The sequence below is a fragment of the Carettochelys insculpta genome, chromosome 3, assembly GCF_033958435.1.
Source record: "Carettochelys insculpta isolate YL-2023 chromosome 3, ASM3395843v1, whole genome shotgun sequence".
NCBI classification, from domain to species: domain Eukaryota; kingdom Metazoa; phylum Chordata; order Testudines; family Carettochelyidae; genus Carettochelys; species Carettochelys insculpta.
In genome coordinates, this window is record NC_134139.1 from 167,122,984 (window position 1) to 167,144,335 (window position 21,352).

The 21,352-nt window shown below is 39.8% G+C and overlaps 1 protein-coding gene across 1 annotated transcript in view; it reads left to right on the top strand.

Annotated features, from left to right (window-relative positions):
- CSMD1 (CUB and Sushi multiple domains 1) overlaps nt 1-21,352 on the top strand; it is a 1,701,396-nt gene that overhangs the window by 1,003,851 nt on the left and 676,193 nt on the right. The window contains exons 9-10 of the mRNA XM_074989136.1: nt 5,802-5,926; nt 13,680-13,801. Of these exons, the coding sequence (XP_074845237.1) occupies nt 5,802-5,926; nt 13,680-13,801 (247 nt within the window). The remainder of the gene's footprint in view (nt 1-5,801; nt 5,927-13,679; nt 13,802-21,352) is intronic.

The following is a 21,352-nucleotide window of genomic DNA, read 5'->3' on the forward strand; positions in this document are numbered from 1 at the left end:
TGGAGAAATAAATGAATGAGGCAAGACACTACTAGAGTTTGCTATGGAGCATGAGACCGTGATCCTCAACCTGAGATTCCAACAAAAGTACTGTAGGAAATGGAGATGGCGATCGAATGCCGGGAAATCCAAGAACATGATGGATATGATCTTGGTAAGAAGATGCATAACATCAGTACAGCAGTGCTGAACTTTCCAAGGAGTGGATATAGACTTAGACTGCAGTTTAGTGATCACAAAGATCAAGATGAAATTCAAGAGAAAGTATGAGACTCAGTTTAAGAGAAGAAGAAATGTGGCAAGGCTAGGCGAGGAAGAAATAGGAAATGTGTAGAGAGCAGCACTCAAAGAGAAGTTTATGAATCAGATCACAGAGAAAGACCTAGATAAGAGAGTCGAAGGGATAGCCACAGCAACAGAAAAGGCACCTGAGAAGAATGTTTGAGAAGAAGAGAAGATCAGTAAGAAGTGGATTACATGAGAGACACTGAAGTTGAAGAAGAGAGCACTGAAGATCAGAAAGGATGTTTCTGGGAGAGTGGAACAGCAATATAGAGTGAAATGCAATGAGGTAAAGAAAGCAGCCAGAAAGGGTAAGGTGGAATGGTTAGAGGAGCAGTGTGAAGATATGGAGAGGTATTACGGTGAGTGTAAGTCTAGGGAGGCGTATAAGATGATCAAGAATACTAAAATGAAGTGGCAGCCAAAGCAGATGGTGATCAAAGACAAGAACAATGAGGTGCTCATGAACAAGAAAGCTGTGCGGTGATGGATGGGATATTGCACAGAAATGTACAAAGCACAGTTGGACCTGAGTGTTTCAGAGGGACTTATTGAAGAACTGAAAGAGATATCTCCGCTGAGCATTGAGAGTGTGACTGATATTTTGAAGAGTAACAGAGAGGAAGCCGTTCTAGTCTATACACTATCAAAACAAAAAGCAGTCAAGTAGCACTTTAAAGACTAGCAAAATAGTTTATTAGGTGAGCTTTCGTGGGACAGACCCACTTCTTCAGACCATAGCCAGACCAGAACAGACTCAATATTTAAGGCACAGAGAACCAAAAACTGTAAGCAAGGAGGACAAATCAGAAAAAGATAATCAAGGTGAGCAAATCAGAGAGTGGAGGGGTGGGGGGGAAGGTCAAGAATTAGATTGAGCCAAGTATGCAGACGAGCCCCTATAGTGACTCAGAAAGTTCCCATCACGATTTAAACCATGTGTTAATATGCCGAATTTGAATATAAAAGCCAGCTCGGCTGTTTCCCTTTCTAGAACGGTGCGACAATTCCTTTTCAGTAACACACATACCTTTAGGTCATTGACAGAATGCCCCATTCCATTAAAATGTTGACTAACTGGTTTGTGGATCTGGAGTGTTTTGATGTCTGTTTTGTGCCCATTGACCCTTTGTCTAAGGGAGTTAGAAGTCTGTCCAATATACAAAGCACCTGGGCATTGTTGACACATGACGGCATATATGATGTTAGTAGAGCAGCATGAGAAAGTGCCCGTGATTCTGTGAGTAACCTGGTTAGGTCCAGTGATGATATTTCCAGAGAAGATATGTGGACAAAGCTGGCAGCGGGCTTTGTTTCAGGGAAAGGTTCCAGGACTGGTATTCCCGGGGTATAGACTGTGGCTGTTATACACCAGGAATACCAGTCTAAAAGAAAAAAAAAAAGAAATCCAACAAACCCACTGACAATTTAAATGACAATATTGTGAATTAACTCTGTGCTAGTCAAAGCATGTGAAAAGTGGGAAGGAAGATCACATTTTAAAGATTTACATTACAAGTGATGTTTCATTTTGGCACCACAATTATCTTGGGAGGTGGCTATTGTTATTTTGCTTTTACTCAAAAAGGAGTCAGTTCCAAAAATAGTGCTGGAGAGGCCTTTGAGCTTCACCTACTTGGTGCCAGGCCCAAGGAACCAGCAATCCCATGGGTATATTTGCATCCCGCTGAAGGGAGGTTCATCTCATGGTACCGCAGAACACATGTAATCTTATTTTAAACATCTGCCGTAAGTGAATGGTGTCTCTGCTGAAGGGAACTTAATGTGGATTAATCTTTGTGAGCGAAACATGCAGCCTCTGTTCCCCTCCCCTCCACATTTGACCTTGGGGGGATAATACTCTGATACATAACAAGACTTCCGTAAGAATAAATCCATTCATATTTTAAGATTCTCAGAACAGTACAGTACAGTACAATGAGTAGCATATAATCACTTGTGCGTACACATTCACATATCAGTGTGTTCACTCATTTGTCATTTATCCAAAGTCCTATTTTTCCAAATGTTTTAAGCCTCTTCATTTGTAGCCAGTAGGATTTTGAGGAGACCAAGATTATTCTTTACCTCCTATATGTTTATTCCTCACTTGCCAACACCAGGAAATCACTACTATTCTGTACACTAGGACTTTCTTTTATTTAGTAGCTATATAAAGGAGATGCTGAATATACAAAAAATTAATTCCATTTTTTTCTCTCTGTGTAATGACACCTTCAGCTTTTCTCTAAGGAAAAAAATAATGCTGTTATTTGCCTCACATTGACTGTAGGAAAATTTTAAATACTTTTCTGGAGAGCAAAAGAAATGCAATATCTTTTGTAGTTTCAAGTAAAGACCCCAGTTACTTCTACTTCACTTGTCAGGATAATAATGATTGTGGATATTATGCTGAGCTCCAACATGTGAAAAGGCACATTATTCAACAGTTTCTGAAGTCTGTAAAAAGACACTTAGTGATTTAGATTGATGGAAAGAGAAAGGGTTCATTTTCAAGTCAGTCTAAACACTGTTGATTCAGTGGTGACAAGTCCTTTGACAAGGGTTTCATAATTTTAAACATAATAATGACACTCTAATATTATGATACCTACTTGTGTGCTTTGTGATTTTAACCTATTAGTTCCTCCCACTCCCACAAACTCTAGTTGAGGCATAATCAGCAGGAAGTAGTGCAGAAGAATGACTTTGAGTGTCTTACTTAAAACACTCCTGCTAACATATCCCAGAATAACATTTTTTGTTTTTTTGCAACAGTGTTACACCGTTGATTCAGATTTAGCTTCTGGTTCACTGTGGTCCTCTGGTCCCTTTCCATTTTGTATGTCCACAACTGATTGCTTTTTCCTAAAAAAAGCAAATGCAATTGTCATTAGTCAATTTCATCCTATTTGCCTAAGACCCTTTCTCCAGTTTGTCAAGATCATTTTGAATTATAACCCACTGACAACCCCTCCCAGCTTGAAGTATTTATGACAATTTTAAGACAAAAAAGTGTCCTTTTGATTTTAGTTTTTGGTGGGAAATATTCAAAATGAAACTTGTTCATGTTTTCTTAAATAATCATATTATATCATTTCTCTTTTCTATGAATCTCTTTTTTGTGTGTGTCATCATCATCCATAACTAGGGGCTCAGCACCCATTTGTGTCCGATGCCTCTCTCAGTATTTCCTTCCATCTTTCCCTGCCCAGTGCAGAGTGGCCTACTTTCTGTGGACTAGCTACACACCAGTCTATTACATCATCTACCCTTTGTCTGTGGGGTCTGCCTCTCCTATTCGAACTATCCATTATGCCAAATACCAGGGTCTTGACTTTTCTCTCGTTGTTCATTTTGCAGATATGCCCAAATAGCTGTAACTTCTGTTGTATAATCTTCTGTAGTGGGTTCTCTTCCGGATGTATCTTCCTATGTAACTCCCCATTTGTGACCTTCTGCATCCATCCTATTCTCAGAATCTTTCTACAGAAACTCCTGAACACCAAAATTCTTCTCTTCAAATCTTTCATTACCACCCATGTCTCACATCCTTACAACATGCTGCTGAATATACATGTTTTCAAGATGCTCATCTTCATTCCAAACCCTCCTTCTTTATCCAGGCTTGAGACAGGCATGGAACCCCTAGAGGCTTCCTGGAGGAGGGTTGTTTCTTTTTGTTTTTTGTATTGTTTTTGGGTGTTTTTATAGCTTCAATTCAATTTTTATTTATATCCAAATTGAAATTTCAAAAGAGGTGATGAATATCAGCAAAAATAATTGCTATTTTCTCTATCTGCCCATCTCCCAAATGAGTGACCATTTTGAATTCTCAAGACTTCTTATTTGCATCAAGCTGCCTGCAATAGAGTGAGTGTAGCACCAGGCACTCTGTATAGCAACAGTAAGGCATGTATCTATGCTATGCCAATAGTCTTATACCACAGTGATAGTAATGTCATTCAACCAATCACTACTCCTGTGTATAGCTTATTTGCTAATAAGGTGGGGCATATGGATCAGCTGCTACAACCGTGTGACAATGTGGACTTTCAGGTACCAGTGTGCAACAATAACACTCAAATGCTGACTAAAGCAGCATTTCTCAATACCTTCATGTTAGCCACCTCTATTTAAAGTCAAAACATGTTATGACCTATTTATAACATTGATTTTTTTATTTCCCATAGTATCAATGAACATGTATAATTAACTCTGCTTTGAGATGTTGACATACAAAGTAGGGGAGTAAGATTTTCTTTTAGCCTGTAACAAAAATGTCAAAACCTTGACTTCCTTCTGTGACACCTCCATTCACTACCCCTATGGGGATAACACCCACAAGCTGATAAATGCTGAGTTGGAAGAATTCCATACATAGTGATTATTCCACTCTCAGTTGAAATTTAGCTACCTAATAAGTGAAATACAGCAGCTGTTGAACTACACAATGTATTAGTTCTAGGACACAGGATACCACAACCAGTAGAGATACTTAGGTGTGTGAAAATATACAGATAGGTGGAATATTTTAATCACACAGTATTTTTACAGTGCTTTGGGAGGCTGGATTAAAGGTAAAACTGACAGTGTAATGTTTATAAGATATTTTATATTAGACCAGGCTAGAACCCAATATTCCATAACGATTTTCATTTTTCCCCTTTCTAAATAGGAACAAAAATCTAACTTCTGATATTTTCTGTGGAATAAAATTCCAGGATGATATTCTTGAAAAATCAAAATAATATGGCTCTTGCACCTTTCATTTTGTTGAAGTTATTTTTTTTAAATTTTTTTGAGGAAACCATTTTATTTGTCTGTCTAAGTTATATTGTCGAAATGAAATATTTTATTACCAAAATGAATCATTTTAATAAGTGTTCCCTGAAAATGTCAGTGAAATCTAGATGTTCCCATAGAATGATTTGATTTAACTCAAATCCACCTTTTTTGATAGGTAATCATATTGTCAGAAATATTTTCAGGTAGTCATATTGAATAGTATTTGAAGATAGAACTTTAGAGTAGTAGCTTTACTGCCATAGCTGCTTTGTGACCAAAACTGCCCATCATACACCTATGAGATTTCATGGCTAAATTGCTAGTGCTTAGTAGGACCTTTACAATTTTTAGATATTGTATCTGATGTGTAAATTCTAGAACTTCTTTAAACAGCTGTCTAAACTTCATACATTGTTTCTGAAGTTATTTGTCTAGAAAGCTTTCACCATGTACAGAAACAGTAAAAATCTTTCTGTACATCTGAAGTCAAATTATTCTGCAGTTTGACCCTTTGAAGCAAGTTGCAGAAGAGGAATAGTTTAGCATAGCAAGTTTTACATTTTTTCACTTTCTATAGAGCATAAGCTTTTTCTTATTTGAAAACGTGAACTTTTCTTTAAATTCTTGTTTGGACCTTGTATATACAGTATTGTTGTGGTTGTTTGATGAAGGATTTCTGATGTTTTCTGCAACATATTTAATCTGGCTCCTTTTCTTTCTCTAACCCCCAGGGTGGGTGCAAGTGTACAGTTCTCCTGTGAGGATAATTATGTGCTCCAGGGTTCTAAGAGCATCACTTGCCAGAGAGTGACAGATACACTAGCTGCGTGGAGTGACCACAGGCCGATCTGTCGTGGTAAGTACTGTTCTTTGGAATACTTTCTAGGGCTTAAAAGGGTATAGTATAATCCTATCTGGAAATGTAATGCACCATTGCTTGAGAGGAAGAACAAATATATTTGAGGTTCAGGAACATTTACTTTTGACAATACTGATCAGCAAATCAAATGTGATGTTTCTTATACAATCTCACTTTAATTCCAAGTTGTATGCTACTGCTTATTAAATTTAATCTTTTTCTTAATATTCTCTATTTTTATCACCCACCTCTTCAGTTCAGAAGTATGTGAACTGTTTAACAATTACCAAAAAAAAAACTTCAGAATTTTGATTTTGAAATTTTGAAGCCTGCTGAATTTAGAAAGATGGGACAATTTTTGCACTTGAAAACGAGATATCCGTGCACTTAAAATAGGACATACATGCAGAAAAAAATGGAATGAATTCTCTCTCTAGATTTCCGAAATCTAAAACGTAGCCCTTTCCAGTTTCTTTGTCCAGCCTCCATTCCCATAGGGACAGTTCCAAAGACAATCTTTGCACTCAAATCTCATTTATTTCTTTTATCAAACGCTACAGTGAGAACTGTGGCTTCACTGCTCCCCTATGGCTACGTCTACACGTGCAGCCAACATCGAAATAGCTTATTTCAATGTTGCGACATCGAAATAGTCTATTTCGATGAATAACGTCTACACGTCCTCCAGGGCCAGCAACGTCGATGTTCAACTTCGATGTTGCTCAGCCCAACATCGAAATAGGCGCAGCAAGGGAACGTCTACACGTCAAAGTAGCACACATCGAAATAGGGATGCCAGGCACAGCTGCAGACAGGGTCACAGGGCGGACTCAACAGCAAGCCACTCCCTTAAAGGGCCCCTCCCAGACACAGTTGCACTAAACAACACAAGATACACAGAGCTGACAACTGGTTGCAGACCCTGTGCCTGCAGTGTAGATCCCCAGCTGCTGCAGAAGCAGCCAAAAGCCCTGGGCTAAGGGCTGCTGCCCACGGTGACCATAGAGCCCCGCAGGGGCTGGAGAGAGAGCATCTCTCAACCCCCAAGCTGATGGCCGCCATGGAGGACCCAGCAATTTCGACGTTGCGGGACGCGGATCGTCTACACGGTCCCTACTTCGACGTTCAACGTCGAAGTAGGGCGCTATTCCTATCTCCTCATGAGGTTAGCGACTTCGACGTCTCGCCGCCTAACGTCGAAGTTAACTTCGAAATAGCGCCCGACGCGTGTAGACGCGACGGGCGCTATTTCGAAGTTGGTGCCGCTACTTCAAAGTAGCGTGCACGTGTGGACGCAGCTTATAAGTGCTATATTTCTTGGGGAAAATCATATTTTCTTCAATATTCATAAAATTGCACTAGAGGAACATTGACAAAATTTCACAGAAAGAGTTTTTTTCACTTAGCTCTGTACCCAAAACTTACCAGATCTATATGTCACTTAGGGGAAGCTACTTAAACCAAAACTTTCACAATCAGAAAGTTTGAAAAATTAGACAAAATTTAATATGAAAACTACTTGAAATGTCAAAGCTACTTGCTTGCAGAAATCAGCTTACTTTTCAAGTAGTTTTGTCATTTCAGCAGTACATAGAACTTCAGAGACAAAAAAAGGCCAATTTCATTCCCCAGGGATGAAGCTGGGGAGTGAAGCTGTCATCTTAGACAAAACTAAACATGAATCCAGGTGGATTCTTTCTTGTTGGTTAACTTTGTGAAAAAGTTACGTAAAATTGGGGATAAGCATGTTTTTGCAGTTTTGGTATTCATCGTAGAGCTTCTAACTCATAAATAACTAAAACTAATTCATTTTAATTTCTTCATTTTAAATATCATAAATGGCAAAGAGGAAAACAGAGCATTTACTGTACTTGTGCTCTACATTCCAGCATGTTATATGTCAGTTCTAGAGAAGTTACCCTTCACTTGCATTAACTATAGTAATTTTAACTTGAGTAGTTTTTTGTTTTCTGTTTGCTGTTGCTTGAATGATTGTCATAACTTGGTAATTATACGAGTGATGTTCTTTCAGATTGTGCTTACTTCATTATGCGGTATGGAAACATCTGTTAAGGCTCTTAGAGTAAATTGTTACAAGATATAATACCTTGTGATTACATATTATATAGATAATGTGGTAAAGAAGTTAGTTATTTAAGGTGAAAAGGTTGCAGTATTCACTTTAATTTTTTTGCATTAAGAATGTAGTTTACTGTGTAGTAGTACAGGTTGAACCTCTCTAGTACATCACTCACTGATCCGGCAACATCCGTGGTCCAGCATGGTTTTAGTTAGAGAGATTTCCAATTATCATGGGTGTGGTTAAATTTCCTATGGTCCCATAAACTTTGTGTACAGACACCAGTCGTGGCTCTGAATGTTTTGTGCTGTTATTTGACTGTAGTTTACCTCCTATATGTCTTATAATAGCCAAGTAAGCAGTGGAAGTTTTGGTAAATATGGAAGCCAATACTGACCTCCCATAGTTTGGCAAATTCTCTGGATCTGCACCAGTTAGATCCCAATGGTGCCAGATGAGAGAAGCTCAACTCATAACTGTAGTGGCAGGGGGTCATATCTCTCAACAGTGTTTTGGAAAGATATATGGAAATAACTACAATAAGTACTGAAGAAGATAGTTACATTCCCGTCCTATCTCAGGTCAGCAGACTCTTTAGTTGCATTTGTTTGGCAAATATAAACTGTCACTTAATTGCTTGAATATTGGAGGCATAGATTATGCTTTATTGTGCTTAAAAAGCTTCAGAGTCATTAGAAATGGGGAAAAGCCTATTGTGTTAGACAATGAGGCTATGGTTACACAAGCAAATTTTGCAAACAAAACCCCAGTTTTGGCGACAAAAGTGGTGGAACTTCCACACATAAAATACATTTTGTTGACAGTTAGTTGACAAAATTCTGTACTTGCACTGGCAAAATTCTGCTTCTTAGCCATGAGGCATAACACTGTTGTTGACAGATTGTCAACGAAAAAGCTGTGTGGATGTTCCAGGGTGGGGAGCTTCTCTTAACAGTGAGGGCATCAAGAACAATAGGCAGCCCTGTCTGCTGTGTTTCTGGGTGCCTCTTTTGTTGGGCAAGCAGCCAGGCAGTCCAGCCACTCTGTTAACAGAATGGAGGGCTCTTCAGATTGGCTCTTGTGTGTGGCCGCACCAAGTCAACAGAAATTTTATTGGGAAATCTCTTCCGACAGTGACTTCTGTCAAGACATCGCTGTAGTGTAACCATAGCCTAAGCCTGTCTGGAATGGCAGAATTGTTGTCTTCAACATATTTTTATCTAGTTTAATTTTAAAAGGTCTGAGCAATGTGACTTTCACCACTGTGCCTGGGAAACTGTTGTGTAATCTAACAGATCTCACTTGCAGAAATATTTTCCCTTAGCTCACATTTTCACTATTAATTTCACTCCTTTCCAATTAGATATGTCTCTCTGTCTGCACTAAACCAAGTACTAGATTGTGTCTTGGCCTATGCATCTGCACATGGGAGGAAAAATGATTAAGCATTCTCATTGTGACTCTGTGGTGGGATCCCAACTGTTGGATCCAGGAGTAACTAGGTGATGCATGCATATGGATTCCTTCCAAAGACCTGGGTATGTAGAAAGTCAGCTAAAAGAGTTGGATAGTAGGCCAAGCATTGGTTGCACTCCCCTTCCTGATCACATCTTGCTGGACAGCACAGCCAGATGTGGACGATGTAATTAAGTAGCTGATATTGGACTGAAGCAACCCTTCATTTCTTAGCCCTTCTAGCACAAGGAGAAACAGCCAAATAATTTTGAGTCAAGTTTTCTGTTAGAATCACAAAGCTTCCCTGGACTACTCCTAGGCTACACTACAGCTATATGTCTATAGAAGTCACCGTCGGGAGAGTTTTTCTGGCAAAACCTATGTTGACAGATTGTGTGTACACACAAATGCAAATTGTGAGAGTGCACTGCTCTGTCGACAGAGCAGCCGGACTGCCTAGATACTCTCTTGACAAAACAGGAACCTGGAAGCACAGCAGACAGGGCTGCACATAGTTGTGGATGCCCTATCTGTTGAGAGAGGTCCCTGGGGCATTTCCACTGCTGTTTTGTCCACAGATTTTGAGGCAGAACATTGCCAGTGACAGTGCTGGGTTTTGTCGACACACTTGACGAAACCCATTTTGTGTATAAAAGCTCCACAAATTCATCTTAGTGGCATGGTGTTTTGCATCAGCACAGTTAACTTTGAGTGTATTCTCAGTTTCAATCCTTGCTCTCTCTTTTGAGTTCAGATACCGTTAGCACAGTTAGCTTGCAAGCCCAGTGCAAAAGGACCAGGAAAGAGGTGGAACTTGGCCCAAGCCTTTCCTCCATGCCTCAAAGAAAACTGGTTGGCTGCAGTGTGAGAAGTGCATATTGCACCCTCCTACAATTTGACACAGCAGGCTTTTCCTTTTCTGTGCATTTAAACTCTGGGAAACATCGCAATTGCAGTTGAGTAGGGTCCGTATTCCCTCAATTTTTCCCATTCCAGTTTTTCAATTTGTGGAATAAATTATCTTATGTGCACCAAGGCATGTGTGGATGTGCACCACCGAGAGAAACATATGATGCCCACTGTGGGTGGCTCTGGGTGCTCTGCTAATCAGCTGGGTGACATGTGAGTCTTTTCTGTGCAGCCGTCCAAGCACTCAATTTTCAGGGAATGCTGAGTTGGGTAGATCCACCCTCCTTCTAATGGTAGGCAGCAACTAAAAGACACAGTCTGGCTTTGAATGTTAATTTTATTAATGACTTCAGCTATCAGATTTTTCTCATTAGTGTATTTCTTTAATATAAAAAGCTCCCCTCTCCTAACCATCATGCACAAATAAATGTTAATTTAAAATTATTTGCAAAATTTACGTACTTATACCTTAATGTGAAAAAAATAGACATATAACAATTCGTTACGTTGACCATTTACATCATTTTCTTACAGCTATGTAGGACCCTACCAAATTCACAGTATATTTTGGTCAATTTCATGGTTATAGGATTTTAAAAATCATAAATTTCATTATTTCAGATGTTTAATTCTGAAATGTCCTGGTTTGGTAATTGTTTGGTTCCTGAGCCACAAAGGAGATGCAGAGGAGAAGTTTCTTGTGGGAAGCTGCAGTACTGCCACCCCTTACTTTTGCTCTGGTCCAGGTGGTGGGGGCAGCCAAAGAGTGGCAGCTGCAAATGGGAGCTCAGTTTTGAAAGTAGAGCTGTTGCCAGCAGCACCACAGAAGTAAGGATAGCATAATATGGTGCTGTCACCCTTGCTTCAGTGCTCTGTCTTCAAAGTTGGGCCCTAGATCAGCCACTGCCACCTCTCTCTGCGTATCCATCTGCGAAGGCAGTGTGGAGGTAAGAGTGGCAATACCATGACCCCACTAAAATAATCTTGCGACCTCCTTTTGGGTCAGGACCCCCAATTTCAGAAACACTGGTGTTCCCCATGCAATCCTTACAGTCTAGGAGAAATGTTAATTTTCTTCCAGTTGAACTACTGGGGTTAGGATGCATCTACCGATCATGGGGCCAAAGCTACCTCTTGTTCAGATCTTATGATTCTGTTTCTGTTATTTTTGTGCTTAAAATTGTTCTTGGTTGGCACAGTAGGGAGATGATCTGCTAAATACGACATTTCCATTTCATGTTGTTACATCTGAACACTGATGTTTTTTCTTACAATAGGTTGCTAGCATTCTTCATTTAGGCTTTGGTAAAATTATGCATACAGGTGAAAAACTGTGTTTGGCCTTTCTGCTGAGTCTGTTGTTAGTTGCCACTATAGATGACTAAATCCAGTCCAATGTGTAGGCAGCATGGGCATTCATGAAACACTCACTCATCTGCCGCATAACTCTGAGTGCTTAAAATCTTAGGTCCGCACATTCTTCTGTTAAAGACCTCAGCATAACTATATTTCAGTAGGTGCTCAGCCATCTAAGTCCTGGAATTGTTTTCACATTGGTTCCTAACTCACTTCTAAGCCACAGCAGGGTTCAGAAAATAGATATTATCTTGTGGGTGTAATCCATTTGGCCTCCTCCGGAAAGGACTAAACCCCCACAAAATAGAGAGGTGGTGGAGTTTCCCCCTTTTAACCCTCTGGTTAGGCAACTCACCAAAGACATCAGAGACCCAAGTTCACTTGATTCGCACTCCCTGAGAGGCAAGGAATTTGGACATTAGTCTCCCACATGTTAAGAAAGTGCCCTAACCACTAAGCTATGGGCTATTACGTGATAGTGCTCAGCTGTGTTCTCTCTAATCTGCATAGTCAGGTGGCCACCCAGGAACTATTCAAGTGCCACATACTCAATTGAAAGAGCTGTGCACATCCAGCAGTGTGTTTGGGTGCCTCTCTCTCTGCTGCTTTACACCCATTTTGCTGCTAGAACCCTCCTGCTTGCTGTGCAAAATGTTGTGAAAAGGGTGCTGATGTCAGAGTGTCTTCCTCTCTTGTACCTCATCTCCAGAGACCTGGCAGGGAGGGTAGGACAGTGCTCAGGATGGGGGGAACTTGCTGGCAGCTACAGCTGCGTCTGGAGGACTGATAATTTATTAAATGTGCAGCATATGTAAGTGTGGACAGTGTACTTAAAGGGTAACATGCCTCTCTCTTTCTCTCTCACACACGCCCCTCCAACCACATACTTGTATTATTGTTGTTGTTACTTCTTTCAAAATATTGAGTTTTTGAGTAATCTATGCATTTCATAATTTTTATTTTTCTCTTATGCTTAAATTTAATTTTTGTGTAGTGAGTTATAAAATGCCTAACCTGTCATGATTCGAATAATTATGCCTGTTGTTTGTGTATGTGTGCATGTGTATATATTTAGGATTTTAATTTCTGCTGGTAGTGCACTTCCACACATTACCTCAATATGGTGCATATAACAAAATTCATACCACACATGGATGAAAAAAATAGAGGGAAAGCTGGTGGTCTCTTATTGAAGGTGTTCTAGTGTGTGCAAATATAATATTCATTAGACCAGATGGAGAGTGAAATTTCTGTACAATCCAGAAGTTAGGGAACTTCTCTGGTGGGTAGGAGACCAAAAAAATGGCTTTGGTACTGAACTCCAAGAGAGGTTTTGTGCTATATATCTCAAGTGGAGAGAGCTGCCTCCTTCCACCCAGGACACAGATACTCTGATCCTTTGAGTGGAATGCAATTAAGTGTGCTGGCAATTTCACAATTATAACTTAGGCACCCAACTCTCCTAATGCATTATACGCCTACCTGAAAGCTGTGAATGCCACTTGTCTGCACAGTTCCTAAACTTCCCTGGCATTGTAATACTAACCATGCACATAGCAGTGGACAGTGTTACAAAGAACAGTAGCTCCTCCTCTGATCTTTCTCCTGTCTATGCTCCTGTGGAGCAACCCTGAAAGAGGATTTGCACCTACCACTGTGGTGGAACTTCCCCTTGTGATGTGGGGAATTCACTTACAGGAAGAATCAAAATGAGGTTGTTTAAGTATTTTTCTTTTGTGAACTGAAAAAACAATCCTGTGTTAACTCTTGTTCAAAGGTTTTGCAAATCTGTTCTAACTTCTTCATCACAGTTTTATTTCACAGACCATTAACATAGTCATTATTTTACAATAGGCTGCTAATGATAAAATAATTTTGGTAAATAGTTTCTCTGAAATTACTTTGTGCTGCAAAAACTAATTCCTTTTTTCTTTGCTTTGATTCTTTTAGCTAGAACATGTGGTTCTAATCTGCGTGGACCAAGTGGAATTATTACATCACCTAATTACCCAGTTCAGTATGAAGACAATGCACACTGTGTGTGGGTTATCACAACAATAGATCCAGAAAAGGTATGCCTTTAATCTGTTTGATCGTTGATTTGGGAATGTGTGATGAAGGCATCTTTACTTCAAAGTATGTTATGCATGTACTGATTCCTAATATCCAGGTACTAAGAATAAATATGGAATTTTCAAAAACAAAACAAACACAAAACATGAATTACTAAAACTGAATTGGAGGTTTAAATCCATGCTTCCTAAATGTAGGTAAATGCTCCAGCATGTTATGTGAAATCAGGTTCAACAGTGTATTGAATGGAGGTTGAGTTTGCAAGATTTATCATGGGGCATGTTTATTGTTCAGGCACCTTAAAATGGACAAAGGGGAAAATTATTCTCTCCACCTTTTTTCTTTATATTATTACATAGTTATTATGTATTATTCATTTACTTTCATTCTTCTCAATGCACATGACTCTGAGTTTTAAAGTTAATATTTCCTAAGAATTTTACATACAGAATTCTGATTATAGCACACCAGAAGCACAGCCTGGTATGCTGTGTGCACTGTTATGTTACCACAGTGCATTCTTTTTTGTATTGCTGAAAAATCAATTTACTGACATTGTAAGTCAGCTAGAGACCACCCTATAGTGAAAGAATAAAAGAAACAGAATAAAAGTTCCCCAGCCTTTTTGTCAGTATAACTCAACTGTGCAAAGCTGGAGAGAGAACAATGTACATATACATTTTCAGCATTACAAATATTAACTATTCCAATTTCATTTGCAACAGCAAGTTTTTGTTTATATTAATATGTTAAATAAAATGATGCCAACAATGTGTCTCATCAAAAAATTTACTTTGTTCTGAGCTTATTTGTAAGGAAATACAGTTGTGCATCATTGCTTTATGTTGTTTTTCTCAAAGTATTGTCCCATTAGGTTCTCCACATGAGATGCATATGTATCTCTCATACCCTTGATTGGAGATTGTCCATTAGCAGTGTCTTCTGGTATTCACATGTTCTCTATATACTCAATGTAGGAAACAATGTTGTATTGAGAGTACAGGTGTGGGAAACCACCCTCAGTTTAATCTCTATCCCCTCATCCAGAGACAGAAACCTAGCATATCTGTCTTATGCATGCTTCAGTGTATGCTGCAGGGTATTTCTGTTACTTTACTATTGTTTTTTTTATAGCATAGAATTAGTGAGTCAGTAGTGAGATGTTTTGATTTTTTCCCTTTCTAAAATTATTTTTCTTCCTCTCCCTTGTTTCCCAGGAGACTGTTTAACCTGGTACTGCATTTCTGGCTTCTTAGGTTTCAGATGCTGCCTATTTACTCTAGCACTTCATTAGTAATCACCTGTCACCCTGATTAACATGCCCCCTTCAAATTTGGGAGCAAGCGTAGACCCAGCCTAAGTATGTCTGTTGCTTGGATGAGTCTTGGGTCTTCCCAAATATAACTTCTGCCTTGCTCTTAAAGACAGAACGTGGAAGAGTATGGAGACCAAACTGAGATTTCTGCTAATGTCTTCAACTTGTTTCCAAGCCAGTTCTGGAGCTCTGCCTCATACATATATATACAGATCAGTGCTCCTTCATCCAATGCCAGAGTCTCTCCTTAGAGGGGGAAGACTTCAGAGGATGCAGCGATAATTCTAAACCAGGCGTGTCCAACCTGCGGCCCGTGGGCCACATGCGGCCCTGGAGAGCTAGTAATGCGGCCCCACAAGATCGTAAACTTTTAACATTATTATGTCATGTATATACATTAACGATATTATATATTTATATGCTGCCCAAGACAATTCCTCTTCACTCAATGTGGCCCAGGCAAGCCAAAAGTTTGGACACCCATGCTCTAAACAGGAGCTTTGTTTCCATTGTAATTAATTGGCTCCCAAAGGATTCTGGTCTCTTGTTGAGTCTGTTGTGTTGGATGCCTTGATCTCACCCCATTTAGTACTGTGGAGCCAAAAGATTTTTCTTCTAATATTGGTAAGGCCAGAAGAATCTGGAATGCTTCAGAGAAGCATGACTCCAGCAAATCAGAGTACTATGTTCAATGGATAGGAAGGTCCAAAATATATAGTCTGTGTCTACACAAGCTCCCTGCTTTGAAAGGTGCATGGTAATGTTAGCCGGTGGCCAGGTAATGTGTGGTGAGGTACTCCCCTGGGTCCTAAGCAACCCAGTTTTTTACTGTTAGAGCAGGCAGCTCCTAGCACTCTCACCCACAGCCAGGCTGTAGTAACCAAACGGTTAAAGTTCTTTTGTTTTGCCGGCTGTGTTGCAGTGACAAAAGGGTTAACAGCAGGGTCAGGCTCAGAGCTTAACTAGTTACAAGTTTATTTAAGCTACAGTTATAAGCGTGTGGTTACAAAAGGCTATTGTTTACTTCTTATATGCTAGCAAAGTACAGGTGTTAACAAGTTACGTTACAATCCAATACAAAGATATCTGTTACCATCTAACACAATGATATCTTGACACTAGTTACAGAGCTCTAATTCTTTAGCTGTGCACAAAAAAAAAGTCAGAGACCTAGCATGGGTGTATCTTACCCTCTCTGCGTCTCTCGATACCAGCGTAGCCAAGCCGGATCGGTCACTCAATTCCGCGGAAAGACGAATATGAGGTTGGGCGTCCCCAGCTGTGGACCTCGGGAGGCAATCACCTGACCCGACCAGCAGGTAGTTGGTGGAGATGCACTCAGAGTTAGAGTTCTGCTGGACCCATCTTTTATACCCTTTTGGGTTATGTATTCTCTTTCTTATCTATGGTGCCAGATCATACTGGTCTGTCTTTGTGACACCAGTTTGTTACAAGGGCATTTCTTACTTAGTTTGCACTTGTAAGACAAGAGATAAGCAATTTAGGAGTACAGGACATTCTTTTGTGCAGGTGGGGCACGTCCCCTTCTGGGTGATTGTGTGTGTGCATCATATTGATCAATGCCAGCTGGGGTGATTTCTTGAGGGTCCCCCCCCCCATGTTGACAGTCTGGCCTGTTAGCCTTCTAGCTGTACTTTCTGCTTCTCAGGGTCACGATAAGCCAGCATATCTGGGCCTCAATGAGGGCATCAAAGACTGTGCTGTCAGCAGCCATTTCCGTGCCCTGTGTGCTCCTCAGTGGGGGGCGCAATGAGCAAGCTGGCTTGTAAGGGGGAGACTTTGTCTGGCTACAGGTAAGTAGGGTGTCGGGAGATTATTAAGGAAGTGCTGCACTGCATATGCAGCACTTCATTAAGCTAATTCTCCCCTGTAGCAACTTCGAAGCTTTAAATGTTGAAGTGCCGGCTCGTGTGTAGCCACAGCTAACTCGCCAATACTTTGAAGTGCCTGGGCAACTTCAAAGTCCCTTTACTCCCCAAAATTTTGAGGAGTTAAGGGACTTTGAAGTTGCCCAGGCACTTTGCAGTACTGGCGGGTGAGCCGTGGCTGCACATGAGCCAGCACTTCGAAGTGGAACGCTTCAAAGTTGTTGCAGGGGAGAATTAATTAATCTCCTGACACCCTTCTTACCATGCTCCCTTTGAAGCAGGGAGCTACTGTAGATACAGCCATAGTCCTTTAATATGGAGCCATCTATGACAAACTAAGCATTAATGCCTCCTTACTCAGCACTGCCAGTACTTAAAAAGTGAAGCACCATATTTCTTCAGCCCCAGCACCTAAGCACTTCAGTGGCACGATACACTTCAACTGCCAGATTGATATCAACTCGCAAAATACCTCAGAATACTACTGGGCATTCAGAGTAGCAGTTTCCTAGCGGCTGACTATTCAAGAATTATGAGCAAATCTTACAGATTTTAGGCATACGAAAGACTAATCTTTACTGGTGACTTCACTATTCAGAAGTACCAGGATTTGGAGATTCTAGCCTCTTACCACATTTTTATTTTGGGGTATGGGCACATTTGCAAAGACATTAATATACAGAGCACAGAAAAGTGAGACAAAGTTTTAAATCCCAATCCAAAATACCTTTTTAAGTATGTACTTGATTAGCCATGCATCTACCAGGGATTTTTTTTTTTTAAATTTGAAGAATATGGGAAAAAATTGAGTGGCTTTACACCTGTGATCACTATGAACTTGAAGCCATGATATGAGGTCAAATGTGCATACTGATTGCAAATTTGAGGCTGGGACATCATATAAGCATTTGTATCCTTAGACTACTGAATTCATCTTTAGCAGATAGCTTTCTGAAGAATTTTATATGTTAAGCGGAAATTCCCTGCACCTAACAGGATGCCTGAGAGAAATGTAAACTTGCTTCTATTACCTTTCTATGACTTACTTTTACAAATGGGTGAGAGGGTCTAAAACGTTGCAAATCCTTATCTGGGCATCTAAATAAATGGCCTACTCTTCAGATGTAGTGAGGCAACTGTAAGGCAACTTGACAAACGTTAGGGTTGGTTATTCTTAACATACCTGCAAATTAGGCAATCTAAGATCTTAACTATGCATTTAGAGGCCTGATTTTGCCTGTGCTTCAGAATTTTTTAACCATAGTACCAAGTTGTTTTTATTTGCTGTTCTTTTCAAAATAAGTAAATCCAGGCAGTAGGGGAAACAAAAAACCAAAAACCTTTCCTACCCATGCTACCAGCTCACCCCAATAAAGAGTAGTCTTCTGTTTTGTCGTTACTTTGTGAAATACTGTATCTGGATCAAATCTATGCTTACTAAATCATTATTCTTGTGAATTATTTCCTCAGAACAAAGGAAATAAAAGGATGTTAAGAATCTAGAGGAAATGACAAAATTTTCTATTTCAGAACAACTTGATATAGTGGAATTTCCCCATACATAATTTTCTATTTTTGACCAGTTATGTCCACGTGATCATCAGTTAGATTCTTTTCCCAGCCTTGTTGTCCTTTTTTCTGTTTTACAGTAAGTACTAACTTAAATTTCTTCTCTTGCTCAGAGATATTTTTCATTAATGCTCTGCTTATTTTGAGGACTAGTTTCTCTTCACTTGTGTGGATTTCTTTCCTCTGGGTCTCACTACTGTGCCTGATGATCACCATGTCACTGAGCTGTTCATTAGAGCTTTACTGTTTGTGAACAGCTTCTTCATGGTGTTGTTTTGAGTCTTCATCTAGGCTCTGTGGTGGGTGATTTAAATGCTTGGTAATACCTGACATGCTTTGGCGTTCTTTCCTTGGTTTGCTGTTGCTCACGTTTTCCTGGTTCTTACTTTTGGATATTCTACAGAGACGATAGTGATCTGCTACAACTCATCTCTTGCTGCTAATACTTGTTTCAAGTATATTGAAAAATGCTACTGTTCCCTTCTCATTCAGTTAATTCCTCCTGGCTGTGCACTTCTTATTCCTAAAGCTTACTAACTATCAGAATTCCTGCTGCTTTCACTGTTCCATGGTAACATTACTAGACACAGGGGCACTGGTTTTCAGTGCTAATGACTTTTGGATAAGTGCTGTCTTGGTTTTGGCAGCAATTCCTAGTCTAGCACGTTTTTTCTGACTGGTTAGGGACTAGAGTATTCTTAAGGCTGAAGTAATTCTTGGTTTAATGATCTGTTAAATAACAGTGTGTCCTATTTACAGGTCCCATTTTTTTCTGTCAAATGTACTTCCTGCACTGTTAATGTGGATACTGTGATTTTTGGCCCTTTACAAAACTTTGTATTTTTACACAGTCTTTCCATTATATATGACCAGGTAGACTTATTCATGTGAGCTGCCACAATGAAGACCATGAGATTACTCATGTGAGAGATACTCACTTTTTTTCCCTGAACCAAGCCCATAGCTTGTAGAGTGAAATTGACTTGTGCCATACTCCCCTTCTGGCTAACTGAACCACATTATTGTATGGCTTATTGATTTTTCAGGATACTCATGAGTTAACTAATATGCTTATTACTGGGGAGAAGATTTACTAAAGAGGCAGGTCTTTTATTTGGTTCTGACAACTGTTAAGGCTAGTCTCATTCTAACCTCTGCTGTTGGACCTTCTGTAGCTGGAGTTCCACTACTGAGAATGTTCTATTTTGTGTATCTGGGAATACAATCCTATGCAAATCTTATGAAGCTGTTTGGTGGTGTATAGATGGATCTGGAGATTAAAGGTAGCTCAGTTTTTGCCCATTGGATAATCTAACCAATGTACACTTCGTATAAAATTAAGCAAGCCTGCAGTTTTCTGCGCTGCCAGTATTTGGGTGAACATCACACATTAAAACAGGCCTTAGTGTACAGCACTCTGCATGTAAGTCTGATGCTAGTTATGTCAGCACATCCCCCACACCGAACACAACTAGAAAATGGTATTTGCTGAAATATTGGTGAGGTGTGGACTGTTATCCTGAGATTAATGCAATGCAATTTGCAAAGTAACATTCCATAAAATCAGGAGCAATTGACCTTCCCTTGTTTTATTAACACACTACCTTTTAACTTTTTGTAGTGTTGTTTGATTAATATGCAAATCCAGTGGTAGGAATTGAAGTTAGTTTTTGTTCAACAATAGTGAAGCAATGATGGTTCGAGTCCTAGACCCTTTAAATCGTTTCCTCAGCCCTGCATGGTGTGGTTTGGGTAGCATTGAGGTCTGGCTGCCCCTAGTCCCTCCCTTCCACACGAGGGCCTGCCCCTTTCAAAAGAGTGGGAACCACATGCTCCTCCCACATTGTCCTGGGCTCAGCGAAGTCTGTTACCAGCCCTGTTGATACATTCCAGCTCATTCATAGAGAACATTAAGTAATTATTTTAGCTCCCAAAACCATAAAAACCAGAAAATGTCTAAACCTGTAAGACCTGCTCCTTACATCAAACTTATTTTATTTATTCTTGAAAAGTTCTAGGTTTATTGCTAGTGACAGACAAGAGCAGAATTTCACAGAAGCGTACCTATGACAAACAGGAAAAAAATCCCTTTATTGCCAAATTTTAATGGATTGTCACTGATGCGTCCTCTGCCATCCAACTCATGTAACAACCCTCAGAATCCTATGAAATGCTATACAGCAGTAAGGCTTCTCTGTGTGATACTCATTTTTGGATTCAAAATCCTTGTGGTGTTTTGTTGTGGATTCTACTGCATGCTGAAAATGAAAGCCATTTTGATACGTATTTTGCAATAGATGGTTGCTCCTTTAAGTGTGAAGTTGTTAGGGGCAGCCATCCCTGCTTGGTTATCAGTCCCAGCAGCAAGGGGTCTCAGTCATGTCCATAAAAATTTGAAACTAAAATCTCCACTGAGGGGCAAGCTACAAGAGGGAGGTTTGCTCATATGCCTGGCCCTAGAACAGAGAGCTGGATGCAGAGTAAGAGGTTTCTAGGACCCTTTCAGCCCATTTCAAGGTAATGGCTAAAACTATCTTTGTCTTCCTTTGCAGCTTCTGTTTGCCTTAATAAACTGTGCCCTGTGGGAAGGGTTTATAAAAGGTTTGGGACCATGTTGTAACCCTACTGTATTCTTGATACAGTGTAACAACTAAACTTTGGTACACAGTTTAATATACACAACATGTTTATGCCAACACATATTGTGGTTCTTTTTAAAGTTGTCACTGTAAAATATTTGAAATCATAAAGCTGTCTCCTAATAATTACACTGGGAA